Raw genomic sequence first — 19,871 nt, forward strand, 5'->3', positions numbered from 1 at the left:
TTTAAAAACTTCACTTCTTTCCAACTCACCACCCAGCTGAAGCAAGATAAGGCACATCCGTCTACAGAAGGGACCGGCTTCTTCCCTACCTGTGCCCAGCTGGCCCACCCTCGGTTTATCAGGATGGTTTCAATTCATTCCTGGATCTGAGACCTCAAGGTGGAGAACACTTCACAGACACAAATGCGTGTTAAGAGCGTATCTGGGGACAGATCTGCATTTCAGTCGGGGATTAAATAACTGGCTACAAATGATGCTGAACGCCTAGAATGTCCCGGGTTAAATGACTGTTAATAAAAGTTCAGAGAAGAACGGTCTTTTAAGGAAACACGACTCAGGAATAAGAAAATGAAGAAACATCTCGGAAGCTGCCCCTGACGCCTCTTCACTATTTCTGTTGCCATTCTGATGCTACTGAGGCTGTGCCATTTAGCAATGCTACGGGGCCCCCCACGGACCTCAAATGATGAACAAGGAGACTTTAGAAATAAGTAATGTCAGCTGTCAAAGTTCACCACCCTGCCATGAAGGGGTCGTGACAGTGATAAAGCCCTAAACAGATACCTTGCTATGTTCTGTGCTCTATTTTGGAACAGCACAATGGTTTGCAAACTGAAGCATGCCTCGGTGTGCCCTGGGGGCTTAATAAAGTACAGACTGCCTGGTCCCACGTCCAGAGTTTCTGATTCCGTGGGTCTGGGGTAGTGGCTTCGGAATTTGCATTTTCAGTAAGTTCCCAGTTGACAGTGAGAATTGCTGGTCTGGGGATCACAGTTTGCAAACCAAGTGAGGAGGAAATCCCATGTAATGTATATAAATAAAACAAACAAACCTTGGAACAGTAAGTTGAGTGGCAACTTAAGAACTTACAGGTGAATCCAACAGTATTATTAGTGACAGGACTCTGAACTCACTTGGAATCCATCTTGGTCACCTTCTTGGTGAAAAATTCATCCACACCTTCGTCCACTCTCCCCATGAGGCCGTTCTGTTCCCCATCTTGGGAGACTATGCTGGAAGCGCAGACCTGCAGACCAAACGGGAGAAATGGCAATTTACGGTCAACGTCACTCGGCAAACACGACCGTCGCACTCGAGGCACCGCGACAGGGGCCCCGGGAAGGACAGGACTGGCTGAGCAGGGCCCTCACGTGCTACGGGAATGCAAATCGCGTGTACAACCGTGGCAAGGGCAGGAGGCAACGAAAGTGAGGAATGCACCAGGACCGCAGAGCCTGGTGCGGGGTTGACGCTGGTGGGCGCGTCACAGGCGGTGGCCGGGAAGAGCCCAGCTTCCTACAGGCGGAGAGAGCATCGCGGGTGATCTGAGGGAAAAGGGAATGCACGGAAAAAAGGCGACAGGTGCTAGGGTCTGACTGGAGATGACCCCAGGGGCCAGGGGCCAGTGGAGCGTGGGTGGGTTCAGCTGCTAAGCACAAACCCCGGCAGACGCGAACAGCGGCCACTCGGGTCCCCTCCCCTGCTTCCTTGCTTTCTGGCGGGAAGAAGCCTGATTTCAAGGAGTGAGTACTTATTTGTAGAAGCCAAACCCCGTAACTGTATCGCCTGTGACTGGTAGGCACGGCGTAGGATATGATGCTGGTGAGACAGAAGGGAGATCTGCCAGGGGCTCGGGAGCACGGTTTGCTGCAGACAGAGTATATTTTTTCTGCCTGGTTATACGTGGGAGGACGTGATGTGTGAGCTGCAGCGGCCACCTGGGGCTCGAGGGGGTACAAGCCTGAGGACAAAAGCCAACATGTGGAGGACGACCGAGCAGACGGCAGAAAACATCCAGGTGCTGGCGCTTTGCTGCTGAATAAGCCAGTCCTTGATCCTGAGACTTCTGGGTTTCTTGTTGAGAAAATCAGGATTTCTCACTGTTGAAGCCCTCTTTAGTCACATATCGTTATCTCTAGCTGAACGAATGCTTTCCAACTAATGATACAAGGACCAATGGTGAACAGCTTTGAATCTCGCACGGAAGAGTGTGGAATTCACTCCGTAGGCGATAGGGACCCCACAGAAGCGTGGCACGGCCCAACCTGTATTTTGCTTAGATAATTCTAGAGCAGCATGAAGTTGGAGAAGCCAGGGACTGTAAGTAGGGGAATCTGATTTTTTTTTTTTACACTTATTCGTTTTTTGAGAGACAGAGACTGAGTGAGAACGCGCAGGGGGAGACAGGGAGACACAGAACCCGAAGCAGACTCCAAGCTCTGAACTGTCAGCACAGAGCCGGACGCGGGGCTCGAACCCACGAACCGTGAGATCACAACCTGAGCCGAAGTCGGACGCTTAACCGACTGAGCCCCCCCGGGCACCTCTGTAAGTAGGGGAATCTGTTCAGGAACACAAAAGAGAGATTCTTGTAATAGTCTAGTCTGATCTGGAGGAGGTGAGGGGCAAATTAAGGCCTGGAGAAACGAGACTACCAAGAAAGGAGCTGCCTCAGATGATGTCGAAGTTTCTAGGCTGGGTGAATGGGAGCATGATTCTAGGGAACATAGGTCAAAAGGCCAGATTTGGGGAAGACAACGATGAGTGCAATTTCTGACAAGCATCTGAGGTGCTGTGGGAAACCCAGGGTCAGGGGTCCAGCAGACGCTTCAAAGCTTGGGTCTCAGGAGAGGAAATCACTTACCAAGTTAGCAACTGTCTTTGAATGGAAATCTCACAGTGAGCTCAGCAATATGTCTGATTTGCGTCTGCAATGGTGTATTAGGTTAATATTTTACACCCAGCGGTTGTAGGCCCTTGAGAAAGAGGGCTTGTCTTGCCCATTCCTTTGGGCACAAGGGCAAATTCTCCTGTGGCTGGGCTATCTGGTCTGGAGGTCTTGCCACAGAGTGGTGGGGAAGTGGCTTTCTGTAATCCTGATGTGCAAGTGTCAAGTTGCCTCTAGGGGAACTTGGCTGAGGTCTGCAAAGACCTCTGTGTGAGCTGTTTAAAGAAAAAAACCGATCATTTGCTTTAGGCAGTTATATCCGTTTCACTCGCTGGGAAATCTCCATTATGAATGTGAGCCGTGTGTTTGAGCTCATGTTTGCCAACCGCTGAACACATGAGCAGATAACAGATATGGGACAAAAGGACGCTGTGAATAAAAACAATTCTATTTCTCCTCGGGATGGTGCTTTATATCGGAGCAAGGCTTTCCCGTGTCTTCTAACAGAGCAAACAATCAGCCGAGTTGTAGAATTCAGCTATGGCCAGAGAGCTCACGAGTAACTTTTACCACAGAAGGGAAAGGAGCACCGAACTGGCTCAGGGTTAGCACTTCTCCTCTTGTAAAACAACGGAGAGTGGGCTCTCCACAGTAATAATGGTTCCCTGTGTTTGTACGATGCTTCATGGTTTACACGTGTCTTGCACCGTATGATTTCATTTTCGTTTGTACCTTCTGCACTGAAAAGGAAAGATAGTTTTATCGTAGTATTTGGTTAGTCACAGCAAACAGGGGGCTCAGAGGGCGAGGGGGACCCACGCAGGTCACCTGAATGATGGATGGGAAGGGTAGGAGCCCAGGACGTACGGTCCTAACACGGGCCTTCCGTCCAGTGCACCCACGCTTCCCCTCCGAGGCTTCCTCTCAAATTCCCTTTCCCATTCTGAGAAAAAAAAAAACTACTTTCTACTCGCATAAATTTCTCCTCTAAGCCCTTTCCTTGCTTCCTGCTTTGACATGGAATTCACCGCGAGCACAGCAAGTTCTCTGGGGTCAGAGGAAGGACATCGATGGGTTTCAGTCATGGAGGTCCACGGGGCCCAGCAAGCAGCCTGCTTTCCTGCAGGACGAGCGCTTTCAGGGCTGGGTGGACCCCAGAGGTGATCCCCCAGGCTGACCGGGTCATGTTAGACACGAAGACACTGCGAGCAGAGAGGTTATGGGAAGTCCGGGATCACCAGGAGACCTTCCAGGGGATGTGGCTTAAAATGCATCGGTTAAGATAGGAAGTGGCGATGTCGGCAGCTCGTACGAAGAGCGGCACAAAAACCGAACGCAAAAACGAAATACAGTTTGTCAAAACGGTTCGAGGTCAAACACACACGCCGTTTCAGCTCAATTTCTAGCGAAAGGAAAGGGACATACAGACATCAGAAGTTCTCCGAATCCCATTTGACTTTGGTCTTTCTATCAAGGAGAATACATTTCAGACTAAAAAGTGTGGCACGGAGACGCCTGGGTGGCTCAGTCGGTTAAGCATCCAACTCTTGACTTTGGCTCACGTCACAGTCTTCACGGTCTGTGAGTTCGAGCCCCGCATTGGGCTCTGTGCTGACAGTGCTGAGCCTGCTTGGATTCTCTTTCTCCTCTCTCTCTCTCTGCCCCTCCCTGCCTCTGTTTCTCAAAATAAATAAACTTAAAACAATTTTCTTTTTCATTTAAAACATTAAATAAAAAAAATAAGTAAAAAGCATCGTGTAGTTACTGGGAGAGGGGAGCAGAAGCCCCCTCCCCAGCCAGTCGGAACAGATTGCATCTGTACTCACAGAAAGGCTTCTGCAAACAAAACAGGGCATCGGAATGGCTGCTGGTGGTATTTGAAAAATCAAGAAGGTAGATTTTGCGCCTCTGGGGGATGAATACAGGCTAAAAGGACCATTTGTGAGTGCTTAGAGGATAAGCCGGTGATTATGAGCACTAATGACAATTCAGACCACCCTCCGCCAGGATTATGAAGATGAACATGCCAGGGAGACACCGTGGGTGGTGCACCTGGCTTCTGACAGGAGCTGTCAGACCTCTAGTAATGTCTCCACAGGCCGCACGGAGAGAGATGGGCCGGAAGGAAGGACAATTAGTGTATTATTAGTAACTCTGAACACACACACACACACAGAGCGCTAATTAGCGAGCTGAACAGTCCTGGAATCTTACGTGCATACATTAGTAAGAAACAGGCAGCAGTGAGAGCTAAGCGGTCAGATCAGGAAATAAGGGACCCAAAAGATGTAAAATGAAGGAACTATAATAAAAACGTAAGGCAAAAATTAATGAACTTAAGAGGACTAATAAAACTAAAAGATGATTCTCCAAAAACAGACTAATAAAAGAGCGAGCCTCACAAAATTAGGAGAGAAGCATGAAACTATATCAGAAATGAAAAAAAAAACATGGGGCACAGAAACACGATATAGGAGAGATTAAAAAGTTATGAGAATTCTATACACGACTAAATGAACGATCAGACTAAGTGGACAAAATCCTAGAAAAATATGAATGGCCAAAATGGTCTCAAGGAGAATTAGGTAATCTGATTAGATCTATAACGAAAGGCATCAAATCCCAACGAAAGGAATTCTGCACAGAAGTATCACCTGCGCACACACAACACATCGGGCCCAGATGGCTCCCCAGGAGAGGAACAGAAAATCTCTGCTGTGTACAAACTGTCCCAGAGAATAGGAAAGGAGAACTTCTGAACTAATTTTATGAAGATGGTATAATTCTGAAACCCAAAGCAGATGGATGATCTAGACGAGAATAAGAAAACTATAGATCTCTCTTCTTTACGCACACAGATTAAAAAATCCCAATAAAATATGGTAAACAAAGCCCAGCGGTATATTCAAACAAAGCAAGAATATACACCTGAAACGAATATAACACTGTATGTTAATTATACTAGAATTAAACAAAAAAGCAAGAGTATCATGATTATTAAGAATGGTATACAACATTAGAAAGGTCGGTCAGTGCAACTCACCACAACAGCAAAACAAAAGAGAAAAATAAATGATCAATGTCCAGAACTACTGAAGAAAAAGCCAATCAAATTAAACTGCTATTCATTGAAAACAAATGTAGCAAACTAGGAAGGAAACTTTCTCAACTGATTAAATAACCACAGAAATGGCTACATGCGCCTACCCAGTTTGTATGCTCTCCTCTACTCAGTATCAAAACCCGACCAAGTGAAACACATTATCTTCCCAGATGTTCTTGCACCTGAGGCTCGAAATACGGCTCATTACATGCCTGAGAGTAAAACCAATGCCAGTCACTGAGGTGGTTACAGCTATTAAAAAACTCACTCTCACCACGTTTACTCAACACAGTACTGAAAGTCCTGGCCACAGCAATCGGACAACAAAAAGAAATAAAAGGCATCCAAATTGGTAAGGAAGAAATACAGCTTTCACTAGACATGATACTATACGTAGAAAAATTGCTAAAGATTCCACCAAACAATTATTAGAACCGATAAATGAATTCAGTAAGCTTGCAGGATACCAAATCAATATACAGACATCTACTGCATTTCCATACACTAATAGTAATGTAGTGGAAAAAGAAATCAAAAAACAAACAAACAAACAAACAAACAAAAAACAATCCCAGGGCGCCTGGGTGGCTCAGTCAGCTAAGTGGCCAACTTTGGCTCAGGTCATGATCTCATAGTTTGTGAGTTCAAGCCCCAGGTCGGGCTGTGTGCTGACAGCTCAGAGCCCGGAGCCTGCTTTGGATTCTGTGTCTCCCTCTCTCTCTCCCCCTCCCCTGCTCATGCTCTGTCTCTCTCAAAAATAATTAAACATTAAAAAAATTGAAAGAAGAATCCCATTTACCAATGCATCAAAAAGAATAAAACGTCTAGTGATAAACTTTACCATGATGGTGAAACATCTTTACTCAAAAAACTATAGAACACTGAGGAAAAAACTGAAAATGCGAACACAAATGGAAAGAAGGTCCATGCTCATGGATTGGAAAAACAAATATTGTAGGATGTCCATACTATTCAAAGCAATCTACAGATTTAATGCATTCCCTATGAAAATACCAACAGCATTTTTCTAAAACCTAGAATACTAAAATTTGTATGGATTGCAAAAGACCTCAAATAACCACAGCACTCCTGAAAAAGAACAAAACTGGAGGTATCACCACCCCAGATTTCAAGACATATGACAAAGGTATAATAATCAAAACAGTATGGTACTGGCACAAAAACGGACACACAGATCAACGGAACAGAACAGAGAGCCCAGAAATAAACCCACAATTATATGGTCAATTAATCCTCAACAAAAGAGGCAAGAATATGCAGTGAGAAAAAGACAGTCTCTTCAACAAATTGTGTCGGGACAACAGGACAGCAACATGCAAAAGAATGAAACGGGACCACTTTCTCACATCATATACAAAAGTAAACTCGAAATGGATTAAGGACCTAAATGTGAGGCTTGAAATCATAAAAATTCTAGGAGAGAACAGACAATAATTTTATGACCATCGGCCAGAGCAACAATTTTCTAGATATGTCTTCTGAGGTAAAGGAAACAAAAGCAAAAATAAAACTCTTGGGACTACATCAAAATAAAAAAACTTCTGTACAGCAAAGGAAACAATCAACAAAATTTAAAGACAACCTACTGAATGGGAGAAAATATTTGCAAATGACATATCCCTTATAGGGTTAGTGACAAAGATATATAAAGAACATCTACAATTCAACACACACACACACACACACACACACACACACACACAAGCACACACACACACACACACCCCAAATAATCCAGAAGACACGAACAGACACTTCTCCAGAGAAGACATCCAGGGGGCCAACAGACACATGACTACATGCTCAACATCACTCATCATCAGGGGAACGCAAAACAAAACCACAATGGGGTATCGCCTCACACCTGTCAAATCAAACACAAGAAACAACGAGTGTTGGTGAGGATGTGAATAAAAAGGAACCCTCGTGTGCTGCTGGTGGGAATGCAAACTGGTGCAGTCACTGTGGAGAACAGTATGGAGGTTCCTCAAAAAACTAAAAAAAGAATTACCACCTAATCCAGTAATTTCACTACTGGGTAGTCACCCAAAGAATACGGAAACCCTAATTCAGAAAGCTATCGCACCCTTGTGTTTACTGCAGCCTTATTCACAGCAGCCAAATGACGGAAGCAGCCCAAGTGTCCACCTATAAATGAGTGTATAAAGAAGATATGGTATACATAAGGTATGGAACCTTGCTCAGTCATTGAAAAGAATGTAATCTTGCCAAATCTTGCCAGAGACATGGATGGAGCTCGAGTGTATTATGCTAGTGAAGTCAGAGAAAGACAAATACCATATGACTTCACCCGTATGTGGAATACAACAAACAGGAAAAAAAAGAGACAAACCAAAAAACCAATTCTTAACTACGGAGAATACACTGATGGTTCCCAGAGGGAGGCAGCGGGGAGGAATGGGGGAAATAAATGAAGGGGACCAGACAAGACGACATTGAAATTCCTTCCAGCCTTGTGGTATCGTCATTCGAAGCACGTGAGAGATGACGGATTACTGGGATTTGGTCGGTTTTAATCAGAGTCGGCTAGCTTCGTCCCTGGGCTAAGCGGTGTGGGGCCGCGCCAGAAACGGGGCCGGCTGACGCTGACGTGTCAGGTGGAGCAAAGCCACTGCATGATGTACGGTAATAACTCAGAGGATGACCACAGGCAGGTCGGTTACTTGCCCTGGGCGTCCCACTCCCTTGAACAAGGAGTAGATCGTCCGTAGAATTCCTTCCAGTGGAGACGCGGCTAGTTAGCGGCCCGCGCAGCTAGAACCTGGCTTCTGAGTCTCATTCTGCTGTGCAGATTTTTTTTGACACGCTTATTTTTGAGAGAGTGAGCGAGCAGGGGAGGGGCAGAGAGAGAGGGAGAGAGAGGATCCAAAGCAGGCTCTGTGCTGAGAGCAGCGAGCCCGACGCAGGGCTCAGACCCACCCGCCGCGAGATCATGACTTGAGCCAAAGTCGGACGCTTAACCCCTGAGCCACCCAGGCGCCCCTCAACGGTTTTTCCTTTAGGGGGTGCTTTTCCCCTGTGTGGGCGCCAGGCGAGGGCAGCAGAGGCGGTAGCTAACGGGCAGTGGATGGGTACAAAGCCCGGGCGAGCACGCTGGCCCCGGCCAAGCTCTGGCTAACGGTATCACTGCCAGACCGGCCTATCAAACCTCCTGGCGTGAACCTGAGTGCCTCCTGTCATCCTCCAGCTGAGCGGACAGGACTCCAAGGACCAAAGTCGAGAAAGAACCGTAAACGAAAGCAGCCTGGGTCCCCGAACGACCTCCGTGGGGTCCCCTGGCCAGACATGCGCACGTCGGACTATGATGTGAGCAAGAGGCACATTCTAAAATACCAGGGACTTGTCCTAATATCCACCCCCACTACCCTTCCCTCTCCCACCGGTCGTGCCCTTCCACAGGTACGCGGGCACACCCTGGTGCTTGGAAAATGGCATTGCCACTCTTCGTTTACCCACGTGAAGCTCCCAGCCCCAAGGCAGACTCTCTAAAAGTCATTTCCACTAGGGGCGTAATTTTTTTTTTAATTTTTTTTTTCAACGTTTTTTATTTATTTTTGGGACAGAGAGAGACAGAGCATGAACAGGGGAGGGGCAGAGAGAGAGGGAGACACAGAATCGGAAACAGGCTCCAGGCTCCGAGCCATCAGCCCAGAGCCTGACGCGGGGCTCGAATTCACGGACCGCGAGATCGTGACCTGGCTGAAGTCGGATGCTTAACTGACTGCGCCACCCAGGCGCCCCAAGGGGCGTAATTTTTGAATGTGAATTTTTATAAAATAGTTGGCTTGCTCCTTAATGAAATCAGTAAAAAATTCACCAAAGTACAGTAGCTAAGGGTGATACGCATCCATTTCTAGGGACATTCTTCTCTTCTCCTCCACTACAGTGTCAGGGAAGGAGAACAGGAGACAAAGGGGAAAGCAAATATTAATATAGTAAAGATAGTTAATATTAATAAAACAGGAATACTAGCTCTGAGGAACAATATTTACATTTAATAAAGGACTGTATACTTTTATTCCATTTTTTCTCATGACAGCTCAATAATGTGGGCAGGATTTTATTTTATTATTTTTTAATGTGCGTTTATTTGAGTGTGAGCAGGGAAGGGGAGAGAGGGGGAGAGAGGGGGAGAGAGGGGGAGAGAGAGAGAGAGAAAGAGAGAGAGAATATGAATCCCAAGCAGACTCCACACTGCCAGCCCGACCCCGATGTGGGGCTCGAACCCATGAGCCATGAGATTATGACCTGAGCCGAAATCAAGAGTTGGGCACTGAACTGACCGAGCCCCCCAGGTGCCCCAGTGCTGGTATTTTAGAAGCAAGCTTAGAAAGATCCCATGTCCAGACACACATTGCCAGGGAAAGAGAGAACCTGCCAGAGCTCCAGCTCACGTCTGTCTCTCACAACTACACTCCGAGATTCAAGTCTACAGACGAAGCAGCCACAATGTAATGTCGAAGTGTTCTTACATACACATTAATGAAATGAAAAAAAAAGAAGAAACTGGTATATTTTATCTCGTCATTAAAATAAATTGGGGTTTTTTTTTTTGGTTTGTTTTTACAGAGGTTCAGTAAAGACTTAAAATGTACAGGTAAGATGTCTGTATCAATTATTCCTAAAATGTCTGGTAGTTTAGAAGCACTGTAGTTTGACCGAAGATTGAATTTTTATTATTTTTTAAAAATAGTTGTCTACTCTTCATATCTATGTAGATATTTATTTGTGTATTTTTGGCACAGGAACCAAAGTTACGACACAGTAATCCAAGTTTGGCCCCGCAGAAACGGACACGTTGGCATTTAACTTAGCCTTGTGGGCTATCAGAGTGCATATGTGGCCTTTGTCCTGGTTCCTGGCACAGAGTTTCCAAAATCCTTGCCATCTCCTGAGTGACAGAGCTAATGGGGGCATCTTTTGATACTTAGAACAAGCCCTTTCCAACCGTTTCTGAGTTGACAATAAAAAGCTTGGGGACTCCCAGGCAGCTTCAGGATAAGGGCTGGTTGTCAGAGAAACCAGCCACACAATAGGACAGCTAGAACTTCCAGCCCGATCCCTCACCCTGGGGAGGGATGAGGGCCTGGTGACAGAGCTGGTCACCAACGACCAACGATTTCATCGTGCCCAAGCCTACTTAACGGAACCTCCACAAACACCCCCAAGTGATGAGGTCGGCAGAGCCCCCGGGACACACGGAGGTGTGTGTGTGGGTGACCTGCCCAGAGAGGGGCTTCTCTCACCTCAGCCTACACATCTCACCCATGTGGCTGTCCCTGAGCTGCGTCCTTTACGATCAACCGGTAGTAGTAAGTGAAGTGTCTTCTTGAATCCTTCTAGCAAATTATCATACCTGGGGAGCAGCGTGTGGGACCCTCTCTAGAATTTACAGTCAGCTGCTCAGAAGTACAGATGACACGCTGGGACTGGTGTCTCAAGTGGGGGTGCCCCTAAGCCCCTAACCTGTGGGGTCCAGCTTAACTCCAGGTAGTGCCAGAGCTGAACTGTAGGACGCTCAGTTGGTGTCCAGAATCGAAGAATTAGTTGGGGAAGGGGGTGCCGGGTGGGGGAACCCACACATTTGGCGTCAGAAATGCTAAAAGTAAAAAGAAAAGAAAAGCCACACCTTGGTTCTGAGCATTCTGATACTTAGGAAGGTTCATAGGGGCATCCGAGGTCAAGGGCAAGCGCTAGGAAGTTAAAACAGACTTAGGACAGACGGAGTCTCCTCGGTCCCAGCAAAAGTAAACCAAGCAGCAACAGAAGTGACCGTCGCTACAGAACGCTAGTGAGGAAGACAAACCATCAGCCCCTCATCCTCAGCTGAAAACGGAGCCACGTCGCGGCCTCGAGACACAGGAAGATACTTTGAAAACCGCAAGTGCCGTGGCATCTGAGGTTCGTCCAGTTTCGCCGCGAGCCCAAAGGGAAGCGAGCCGCGCTAGTTTCTCACCTGCCAGACCTCTGGGAAGAAGCCAGATGGCCCTGGAGCCACGGCCACAGCCCTCCGCTTCAGGACACAGCCCGGGTCCCGGCAGGGCTCCCAGGATGGGACAGCCCGAGCCCACGCGGCCCGGCCCCGCCGTGGCCGAAGCTAAACCCTCTGTGGCGTATGCCTGTGCATCCCTCCACAAGGACCCTATCTCAGCCGTCTTCCCTCCCCTTCTTGGTTTTTAAATACGTCCACAATATTCTCTTTCTGTGGGTCACTGACTTCATCAAGGAAACGCTTCCGCCGCCGTTTTGCGTACAAGTTACGCTGCTAATGACTCTCCACGCGGAGAGAGCCACAGAGGGGCCGCTTATTCAGTAACCACCTCGAATCCAGAGTGGGGGAGGTCATCTTTTCCCCTATCTAAAAAGGCCTCATTTAAAAAAAGTTCGGGGCGCCTGGGTGGCTCAGTCGGTTAAGCGTCGGACTTCGCCTCAGGTCATGACCTCACGGTTCGTGAGTTCGAGCCCCGCGTCGGGCTCTGTGCTGACAGCTCAGAGCCCGTGGAGCCCGTTTCGGATTCTGTGTCTCCCTCTCTCTCTCTGCCCTCCCCCACTTACGCTCTGTCTCTCTCTCAAAGATAAACAAACACTTAAGAAATTAAAAAAAATAAAAATAAGATTTGTAAACGTGTATTCTTCTAAGAATATGTAACAGTGGACTAAAAAGTTAAAATCAAGTAAATCAGGAAACAAAGCACTAAAGCTGTTTCCTTGTTTTTTTGGGAAACCGGGTCATGCTTTTCAGATTCCAATGAGAAATTAACCAACACAAGAAGCCTGAGCAGGGATGAATAAATGATTGACCACGCACGTAATTATTGTGACCTTTACCCATCCACGCCTCCAGTCATCCACATGGCATCCTCTAAGTACCGCTGACCCTCCACCCTATTCTGAAACCACACTCACCACTGAGCATAAATCCAAGGGTAATAAACTACCTGCCTTCCTACATGAGGCTTAGAGACAAGGAGGAGAGAGTGCTTCGAAAACACTATGACAAGAGCTAGAAAGGCAGCTATAACAGTTATGAACAGCAGGCACTGGAAGAGCCACGGCCTCCATGGCAGGTTGTTCAGGCGGGGCACTGTGCACATCCGGTCTGTGAGAATGGCCTCCCCTGGAGTCCTGCAAGCACAGTCTTATGGGAGCACAGACGTAGAGACCGAGAGGGCTTTCTGGCACACTGAGGCAAGAGGAGATCTGAAAGATGAGTGGTTGTCAGCCCAGGAGGTGTGTGGGGCAGGGAGGGGAAGTGACGAGGAAAAGGCTACAGCTCTGCAGGACTGAGACACTGGGTGGGAAGCAGCAAAGGCAGGGATGACAAGGAGGAAGGCAGAGGAGGTCTGGGTTGGGACTGGGACCTGGGGTCTCATGAGGATCATATCCTGACTCGTCACCTGTGATGCGCCATGGCGGACAGGGAAGTGAGTGGAAGGCGGGTTCACAGGGAGAGACGCGCCCAGTTTTGAACGGCCTGAGCCCGAGGTGCTCTGGGACGCTGACGTTGAGGAGGCAGGTGACTATTTGACTCTAGAGCAGACAGGGCAGCGTCAGCCACGGACTGTAACCCCGGGTTCTGCCCACACGGCCCAGGCAGCAAGTAACACAGTCCAAGGCGTCACCGGAATCGGGGGGGAGGGAGGGGGTTGAAAAGGAAGCCCGTGGCGACACCAAGCCCACGGGAAGTGGTTTCGGGAAGGATGCACTTTTCTTTGTCAAGTAACCACTGAGACCCGGCGGAAGGGGATTAGGTCAGCGGGGACAGGGCGGCCGCAGAGGCGGGTGGGGACACGGCAGAGATTCCGGGGGACCGCAGGGGAAGGGAGATGGGGACAGAGACCCCGGGGCCAACCTTGGAAAGGAGAGGGGAGACGTGCGCCCGGGAGGGGCACGGGGTAAGCTACATGAAGGTCGTGAGGCACAAACCGTCCCACCCTGTCCCGCAGGGGACACGGGGTGTGGTCTCCGCGCTGCCCCGGGAACCCCGCTTCGCCACCCGGGCTGGGCAGGTGAGCGGGGAGGAGGCAGGCGCGGCTGGGGGGGGGCAGGGGTGGGCACCCTCGAGTCAGTCACACACCAGTTCTTCGGCGCCTCCTTGCCCCCCGTCCGCATCAGACGTCGCAGGCTGCTGGACGGAGTCCACTGGGCTCCCGCCCGGGACCGCGACTTTTCTAAGGATTTCTTCCAAGGGCAACTCCGCTCCGAGGCCCTGGGCGCTCGACCGCGTGATCTTTTCCCCAACGGCCGAGCGCCCAGCGGAGACACGGGCTTGGGGGTCGTGCGGGGGGTCCGTCCCCCGCGCTCCCCCTGGGTCGGGAGGGGTGGGGGGTGGGGGGCGCGGTCCACCTACCGCCGCCTGGGTGGGCTGCTGCTTCTTATTCCGCTTCGGCCTTAACTTGGTGAAGTGTTCCAGTTTCTTCCCTTCTTCAGAAGGCAGCTCGGAGATGAGCCCCGAGCTCCGCTTCTCCTGCCGGGCGGACGGGAGGGGCGGGTCTTCGATGTGGATGGGCACCTCCTCCAGAGCTTTGTCGAGGTCAAACTCCATCTCTGAAACGAAGCAGGGCCCCGGGCCCAAGCTGAGTGCCTCCGGATGGGCCGCGGAATGCCGAAAGGTCACGTCAGGCCCCTCACCCAATCGCACACGCATGCGTTCACAAACCACGCGACGCCCTTCTGAGCGCTGCCTCCCAGAGCATCCCCGGGAAACGGCCCCGAAGCGGCCCGAGGTCCCCGCTGAGGGTGTTTCACGGACACAGAAATAACTCACCGAAGGCCCTGGAAACAGGCCGCAGCATCCGGCTATGGATACTCTTCCGTTTGGATTTGGGCGTCATCTGGCAACGAGATAAAGGAAGCCCTTAGGCGTCCACACAAAACTCGCCTTCCAAACTTCAGTTAACGGTTCAGGAGGGGCGGGGCTGAAGGAGCATCTGGGATCAAATGTTTAAACTCAGTATCTGCTTCGCCTCTTTCCAGGATGGCTGGTCACATCTGACGGCCTCCCTGCGGAGACCGAGCCCCCACGTTTCCAAAGGGTGACGATGTTCTCGACTCGTACGACCCCTTCTGCCTCCTCCCCCTTCCTCGCCCCAGCTTTCATCGCTTACACTGTATTTACAAGGCGGAAAGGAACAGTGAATGATACAGAATGTAATTCCCAGCTGCACCTGACGATACTAAAATGGATATAAAGGGGCGCCTGGGTGGCTCAGTTGGTGAAGCGTCCGACTTCGGCTCAGGTCATGATCTCACGGTCCGTGAGTTTGAGCCCCGCGTCGGGCTCTGTGCTGACAGCTCAGAGCCTGGAGCCTATTTCAGATTCTATGTCTTCCTCTCTCTCTGACCCTCCCCCGTTCATGCTGCCTCTCCCTGTCTCAAAAATAAATAAACGTTAAAAAAAATGGATATAAAAAATACGATTAAAGGATGGTAAAACATCAGCCGCTACAAGCGGACACTGCAATTGTTCACTGCTCGTGACCACGGTCGCAACTCCCAGGCGACACCGGACTCTTTGTCACCTCGGTATTTCAAGTAACTGTCCCATCTCCCACTTCTGCCACCAAGATTCTGACCCTTAGATTATGGGCAAAGACTAACTAGGAAATGGTTGCCATAGTTTCCAAGTCTGTATCTGCTGTCGCTTCTCGTTGAGTCTTTCAAATATGGGACCAACACCCGAACCACCAGAACTTAAGCCTTGGTGCCAACTGCTGATTACATAAAGCCAAGACCAAGGAAGGTGCTAGCTTCTCCCTCAGCAGGACCACAGTGAAAGTAGGAGGAGGCCTCTGTCATCCCCTCTCAAATCTGAAGGAAGAAACTGACTCACAGAGATGACAGAGGCCACCATTCAAAGTGTCATTAGGAACGGCACCAGGGACAGATCCTCACGAGGCTGGCCCAGCATCCCTTGTAACCACACCCTTCGCCATCACTATACCGATGAACGGATGTTAGGGACGTTTTAATCGGTTTGATCCTGGACACCAGTCTTTGTGTGAAGTAAGAGATAACAGAACTTACTTTGTAGTCTTTTTAATAGGCCGTCATCTAAGGCTCTCCCCAAAAACGGCCACAAGGGTGAGAAACTCTCTGGTTCAAAGAATGAACTGGCTCATACTGACCTTTGAAACAAACAACTTCAGAGTTCTAACAATTTTGTGCCGGCTTTAATAACAATATCCTTCTGCCAGTATTTATTATTGGGAGAAAAGGGAGAGGAGAGATGAGCAATTATATTCAAAGCCAGACGGGTCACCCTGAAATACACTGGGAAAACTGCTGATTTGGTTCTTTCGAGGTTAACGGCAGACAATCTCAGGAGTATCTACCCGTAAAGCAAGCGTCAATCCGAGGCAGCTGGAAAGGGAGCCAGCTTCCAGGTTGCTCTCCCCCGAAACTGACCTTGACCTCGCAGTTGACTGAAGCAGAGAGCGGCGTGGCCTGACTGGTCTATTCATAAGGGAAACCTCTACGAATAAATAATCCTCAGGAGAACCCAACTACCAAAATATCTGCTATGTTTCACGAAAAATGCCTTTAGTACTCCCTCCATTTTGCATACAACCGTGACAGGTAAAGGGATCGAGCAGCAGCTTGGGACTAATTTCCAGCCAATTCATTTGGACAGCCACAAATAAAATGCTTGGAACGACGATGTCGTCCAACGTTTTCTTCCTGCGACTCTTGATTTTACAGAAAAAGTGTTCACGGGCAAAAAGAATCTGGCTCAAGTCTCCCTCTTTAACCTTTACAACAGATACCAAATGTGTGTAACACATACGACCATGATGACATTTCAAGTATATTACAATTCTGAATGGCTGGAAAGGAATGACCAGAGAGCTATATGTAAAAGAATACAGATGATCTATAACATTTATACATAATATAAAAGACAGGTAGAGAGAGACCCATTTACACACTGACGCCTACCTGTAAATCGGTCATTCAGCTCGAGCTAACTACACAGACACTGAGGGGTTTGTATGGCAACCATCCGGGCTCTCCATAGCTGCCATCCACCAAATGGGACCTACTTTTCTCTTCTCGGTTTGACTTTCTAATGCCTCAAAGCTTTCCTTCATCTCACATGCTCTTTACAGCTGCATTTCAAATGCAACTCTTTCGCTCTATCTGACACATCTCTGAAGTCTGCCACGTTCACGCGGGGACGAGGGGCTTTTGCGACAATAGTCAGGGCTCGAAATCAGGCGAGTTTCGACCGCCGGTGTTGAGAAAGCAACCCAATTTTAGATACTGAGCCACTGCTGACAGATGAACTGTTTCATGATTTCTTTCTCGTGGTTTACGTATAATGACGAAGAGGGAAAAAAGAAACAGTGAATTTCATGTCTCTCTTATTTTTCGTTCTTTTCTTTAGAATTTTTTCTTCCTTAACAGTTTTATAGAAAAAGAAAACTCTTTAGTAGCTCAGTCCTATGATCCCACTACATACACATCGTGAGCAAGAGGGAACATAAGAATGAGCTATGATTATGCACCCAAGGATACATTTAAGAACAAATATTCTGTTTTTCCAGAAATCTGGTCTATATGCTCCCTTAGTCTTCCCCTTCTCACACATGCTGGTTAGAGGAGTTGTACCCTAGAAAAGAGATCTAGCTTTACCTTGTCTTTAGAACTGTTAATGCTCCTGTATCCAAATGACAAGGGTTAATTTTCTCAGACTATTTGGCCTTCGTTTCCTGCCCTGGACATTTGTCGATGCGTAAATATTTGCTGGGAGGAGAAATCACGAAGTGCCTCTCAGATGAAAGGGGGGGTGTCAGCAACAGAAGCAAGGGAGGCATACGGACCAAATGGACTCTTCATAAAGCAACTCGTGGCCAGCACTGTCTACTATTTAAGCCTAGATGAAATTACTTTATCTTTAAAGACGCATTTTGCGAGTTGTAAGTACTTTTCACTATTCACGTACTCAGGAGACATGAGGCACAGGGTGTTGAAGTCTTTAAAACGTAACTTTAGAAGGAGAGCCCTAAACACAAGACTCCTTCCACATCCTGACATCCCAAACCATCACTAAACGCCCACCTTGGCAGACAGTGTGAACGAAACCATGGCCACTATTCCTATTCTACAGGAATCTAAAGGGAGCATGGTGCTACTGCTCCGAAATCTTACTCCTTTGATCCAGTTCCTATGATGGAATTCAAACTCCTCTCATGTAGCCCAAGGGGTATCTCAATTTTACCACCAGTTAAGGACTAAGGTTGGAGCCTGACAAACACCGCCACAGTTTTTCCTGCTAAACTCACTCTTAACCTATACTTCCTAGACATGCTCATTGTTTCTAAAATGAGAGTTCCATCGCTTCTCTCACCACAAAAATAGGATGGAGAAGTTTCCTTGTACGTTTTACCGAGTTTGTGCAAAGGACAAACGACAACATTCTCATGTCAAGCTCGAGAATGCCTAATTTCTTTTCCCCGAGGTTAAAACAAACAAGGAACAAAATAAAACCCGGTTGGTTAGGGGCACCTGGGTGGCTCAGTCGGTTGAGCATCCGACTTTGGCTCAGGTCATGATCTCACAGTCGTGAGTTCTATAGAGCCCCGTGTTTGGCTCTGTGCTGACAGCTCAGAGCCTGGAGCCTGCTTTGGATTCTGTGTCTCCCTCACTCTCTCTACCCCTCTCTGCTCACGCTCTCTCTCTCTCTCTCGCAAAAATAAGCATTAAGAAAATTACATTAAAAAAAAAAAACAGTCGGTTAAAAAAAAGTTGGGAAACAGATTAGGAAAATTCTTCTAATCCAAGAAGGAAATCATGATGCCAAATTTCTACAACCCTGGGAAACAAGAATCAGGAAAAAAAAAAAAAAAAAACCCAAAAGACCCAAAACGAAACCTGGACGTTTAAGGAATCATGTCTTTTTTTTTTTTTTTTTTTTTAAACAGGAACGGAAAAGGCCGTTTTCCCCTCTTGAAAGTTGGTGCCCTCTTCATCAACACTCTGCTTGCTTTCAGGCACAGCCAGGATACTTTAAATTCATCGCCTGTTTTCTAGTTGAAGCACCTTGCAAAATGCAATCTTGCCTCTAAATTGCTGCCTGTTTCATGCAGGATCCACAGCCGGGGGACGACACTCGGTCTCCTGGGAGACCAGCCAGGCAGCACAAGCAGATGGAACACGAGACTGTAAACGAGCCCAGCCAGAAACTGCAGAGCCACCCAAATACTTACACTTGTACAGCAGAGAGTCTCCATGCAGCACAAAGGAAGGAAAAAAATATGAATGGGAGAGAGATAAAGCATTACATGAACGGCACTACAAGAAAAGGGGAGGGAGAGACACGGCTCACAAACAAACAGAAAAGCTCCATCAAAAGCCTTCATAGCAAAGGAAAAAGGCAAGAAGGAGGCCAAGGTATAAGTGGTGGAAGGCATCCAACCCAGCTCTTTATAAGCAGAAGCACAATCGTAGCTTGAAAACGGCGGGAACTCCTAGCGATGTCACCTCTTTTGTTAGGTGCGTGCAGAATGCCATCTATAAACCGCAGAAGGTCCCGGCCTCATTTGGGGAATGGAGACGTCACGAGCTCCAAAGGCACGTGGCGGACACAACACTGGGTGGACGCTGGAGAGCCCCATGCAGGTTTTGGTTCTTGGGCCAAAAGGCGACTCCCAGCAATAAAATGGGGACAGCGTATCTCCAGGCACGTATAGGCATCCCTTCCGGGAGCTTTTACGTCATTCTGTACTGTGGGACGAAGTAGCTTTGAATCCATTCTCTCTCCCCATCAGTCACCAAATCTTTTCAGGAAAAGAGCTGATGCCAGATTCTAGAACAGTTACCTACCCACAGTGTTACCAATGTTGATGATACCTTATGGCTTATATTTCACACTAAATCTCTGATTCAATAATTTTGTTTAAACCTCATAGATCATCAACAGTTATTAGGTCATCTTAATACTCTGAAAATTCATAATAGTTTTTTAAAACATAACAAAAAAAGTTCAGTTGTAGAAGGTCAGGCTTTGTGAAAGCAAAGTATTAGAGGGTTGGGGGGGTGGGGAGGTCCTTTCCAAAT

At 48.1% G+C, this 19,871-nt stretch overlaps 1 protein-coding gene across 15 annotated transcripts in view; it reads right to left on the reverse strand.

Moving 5' to 3' along the window:
- The window catches only part of CARMIL1 (capping protein regulator and myosin 1 linker 1), a 310,815-nt gene that overhangs the window by 27,256 nt on the left and 263,688 nt on the right, over positions 1-19,871 (reverse strand). For 12 of the 15 annotated variants that reach the window (XM_045057041.1, XM_045057036.1, XM_045057038.1 and 9 more), the window contains 4 exons: positions 19,022-19,039; positions 14,581-14,647; positions 14,164-14,360; positions 915-1,027 (listed from right to left, as the gene is read on the reverse strand). In XM_045057041.1, coding sequence (XP_044912976.1) covers positions 915-1,027; positions 14,164-14,360; positions 14,581-14,647; positions 19,022-19,039 — 395 coding nt within the window. The remainder of the gene's footprint in view (positions 1-914; positions 1,028-14,163; positions 14,361-14,580; positions 14,648-19,021; positions 19,040-19,871) is intronic. The other 3 variants (XM_045057039.1, XM_019830116.3, XM_011282087.4) reach the window with 1 other exon arrangement.

The sequence above is a fragment of the Felis catus genome, chromosome B2, assembly GCF_018350175.1.
Source record: "Felis catus isolate Fca126 chromosome B2, F.catus_Fca126_mat1.0, whole genome shotgun sequence".
In the NCBI taxonomy this organism is placed as follows: Eukaryota; Metazoa; Chordata; class Mammalia; order Carnivora; family Felidae; genus Felis; species Felis catus.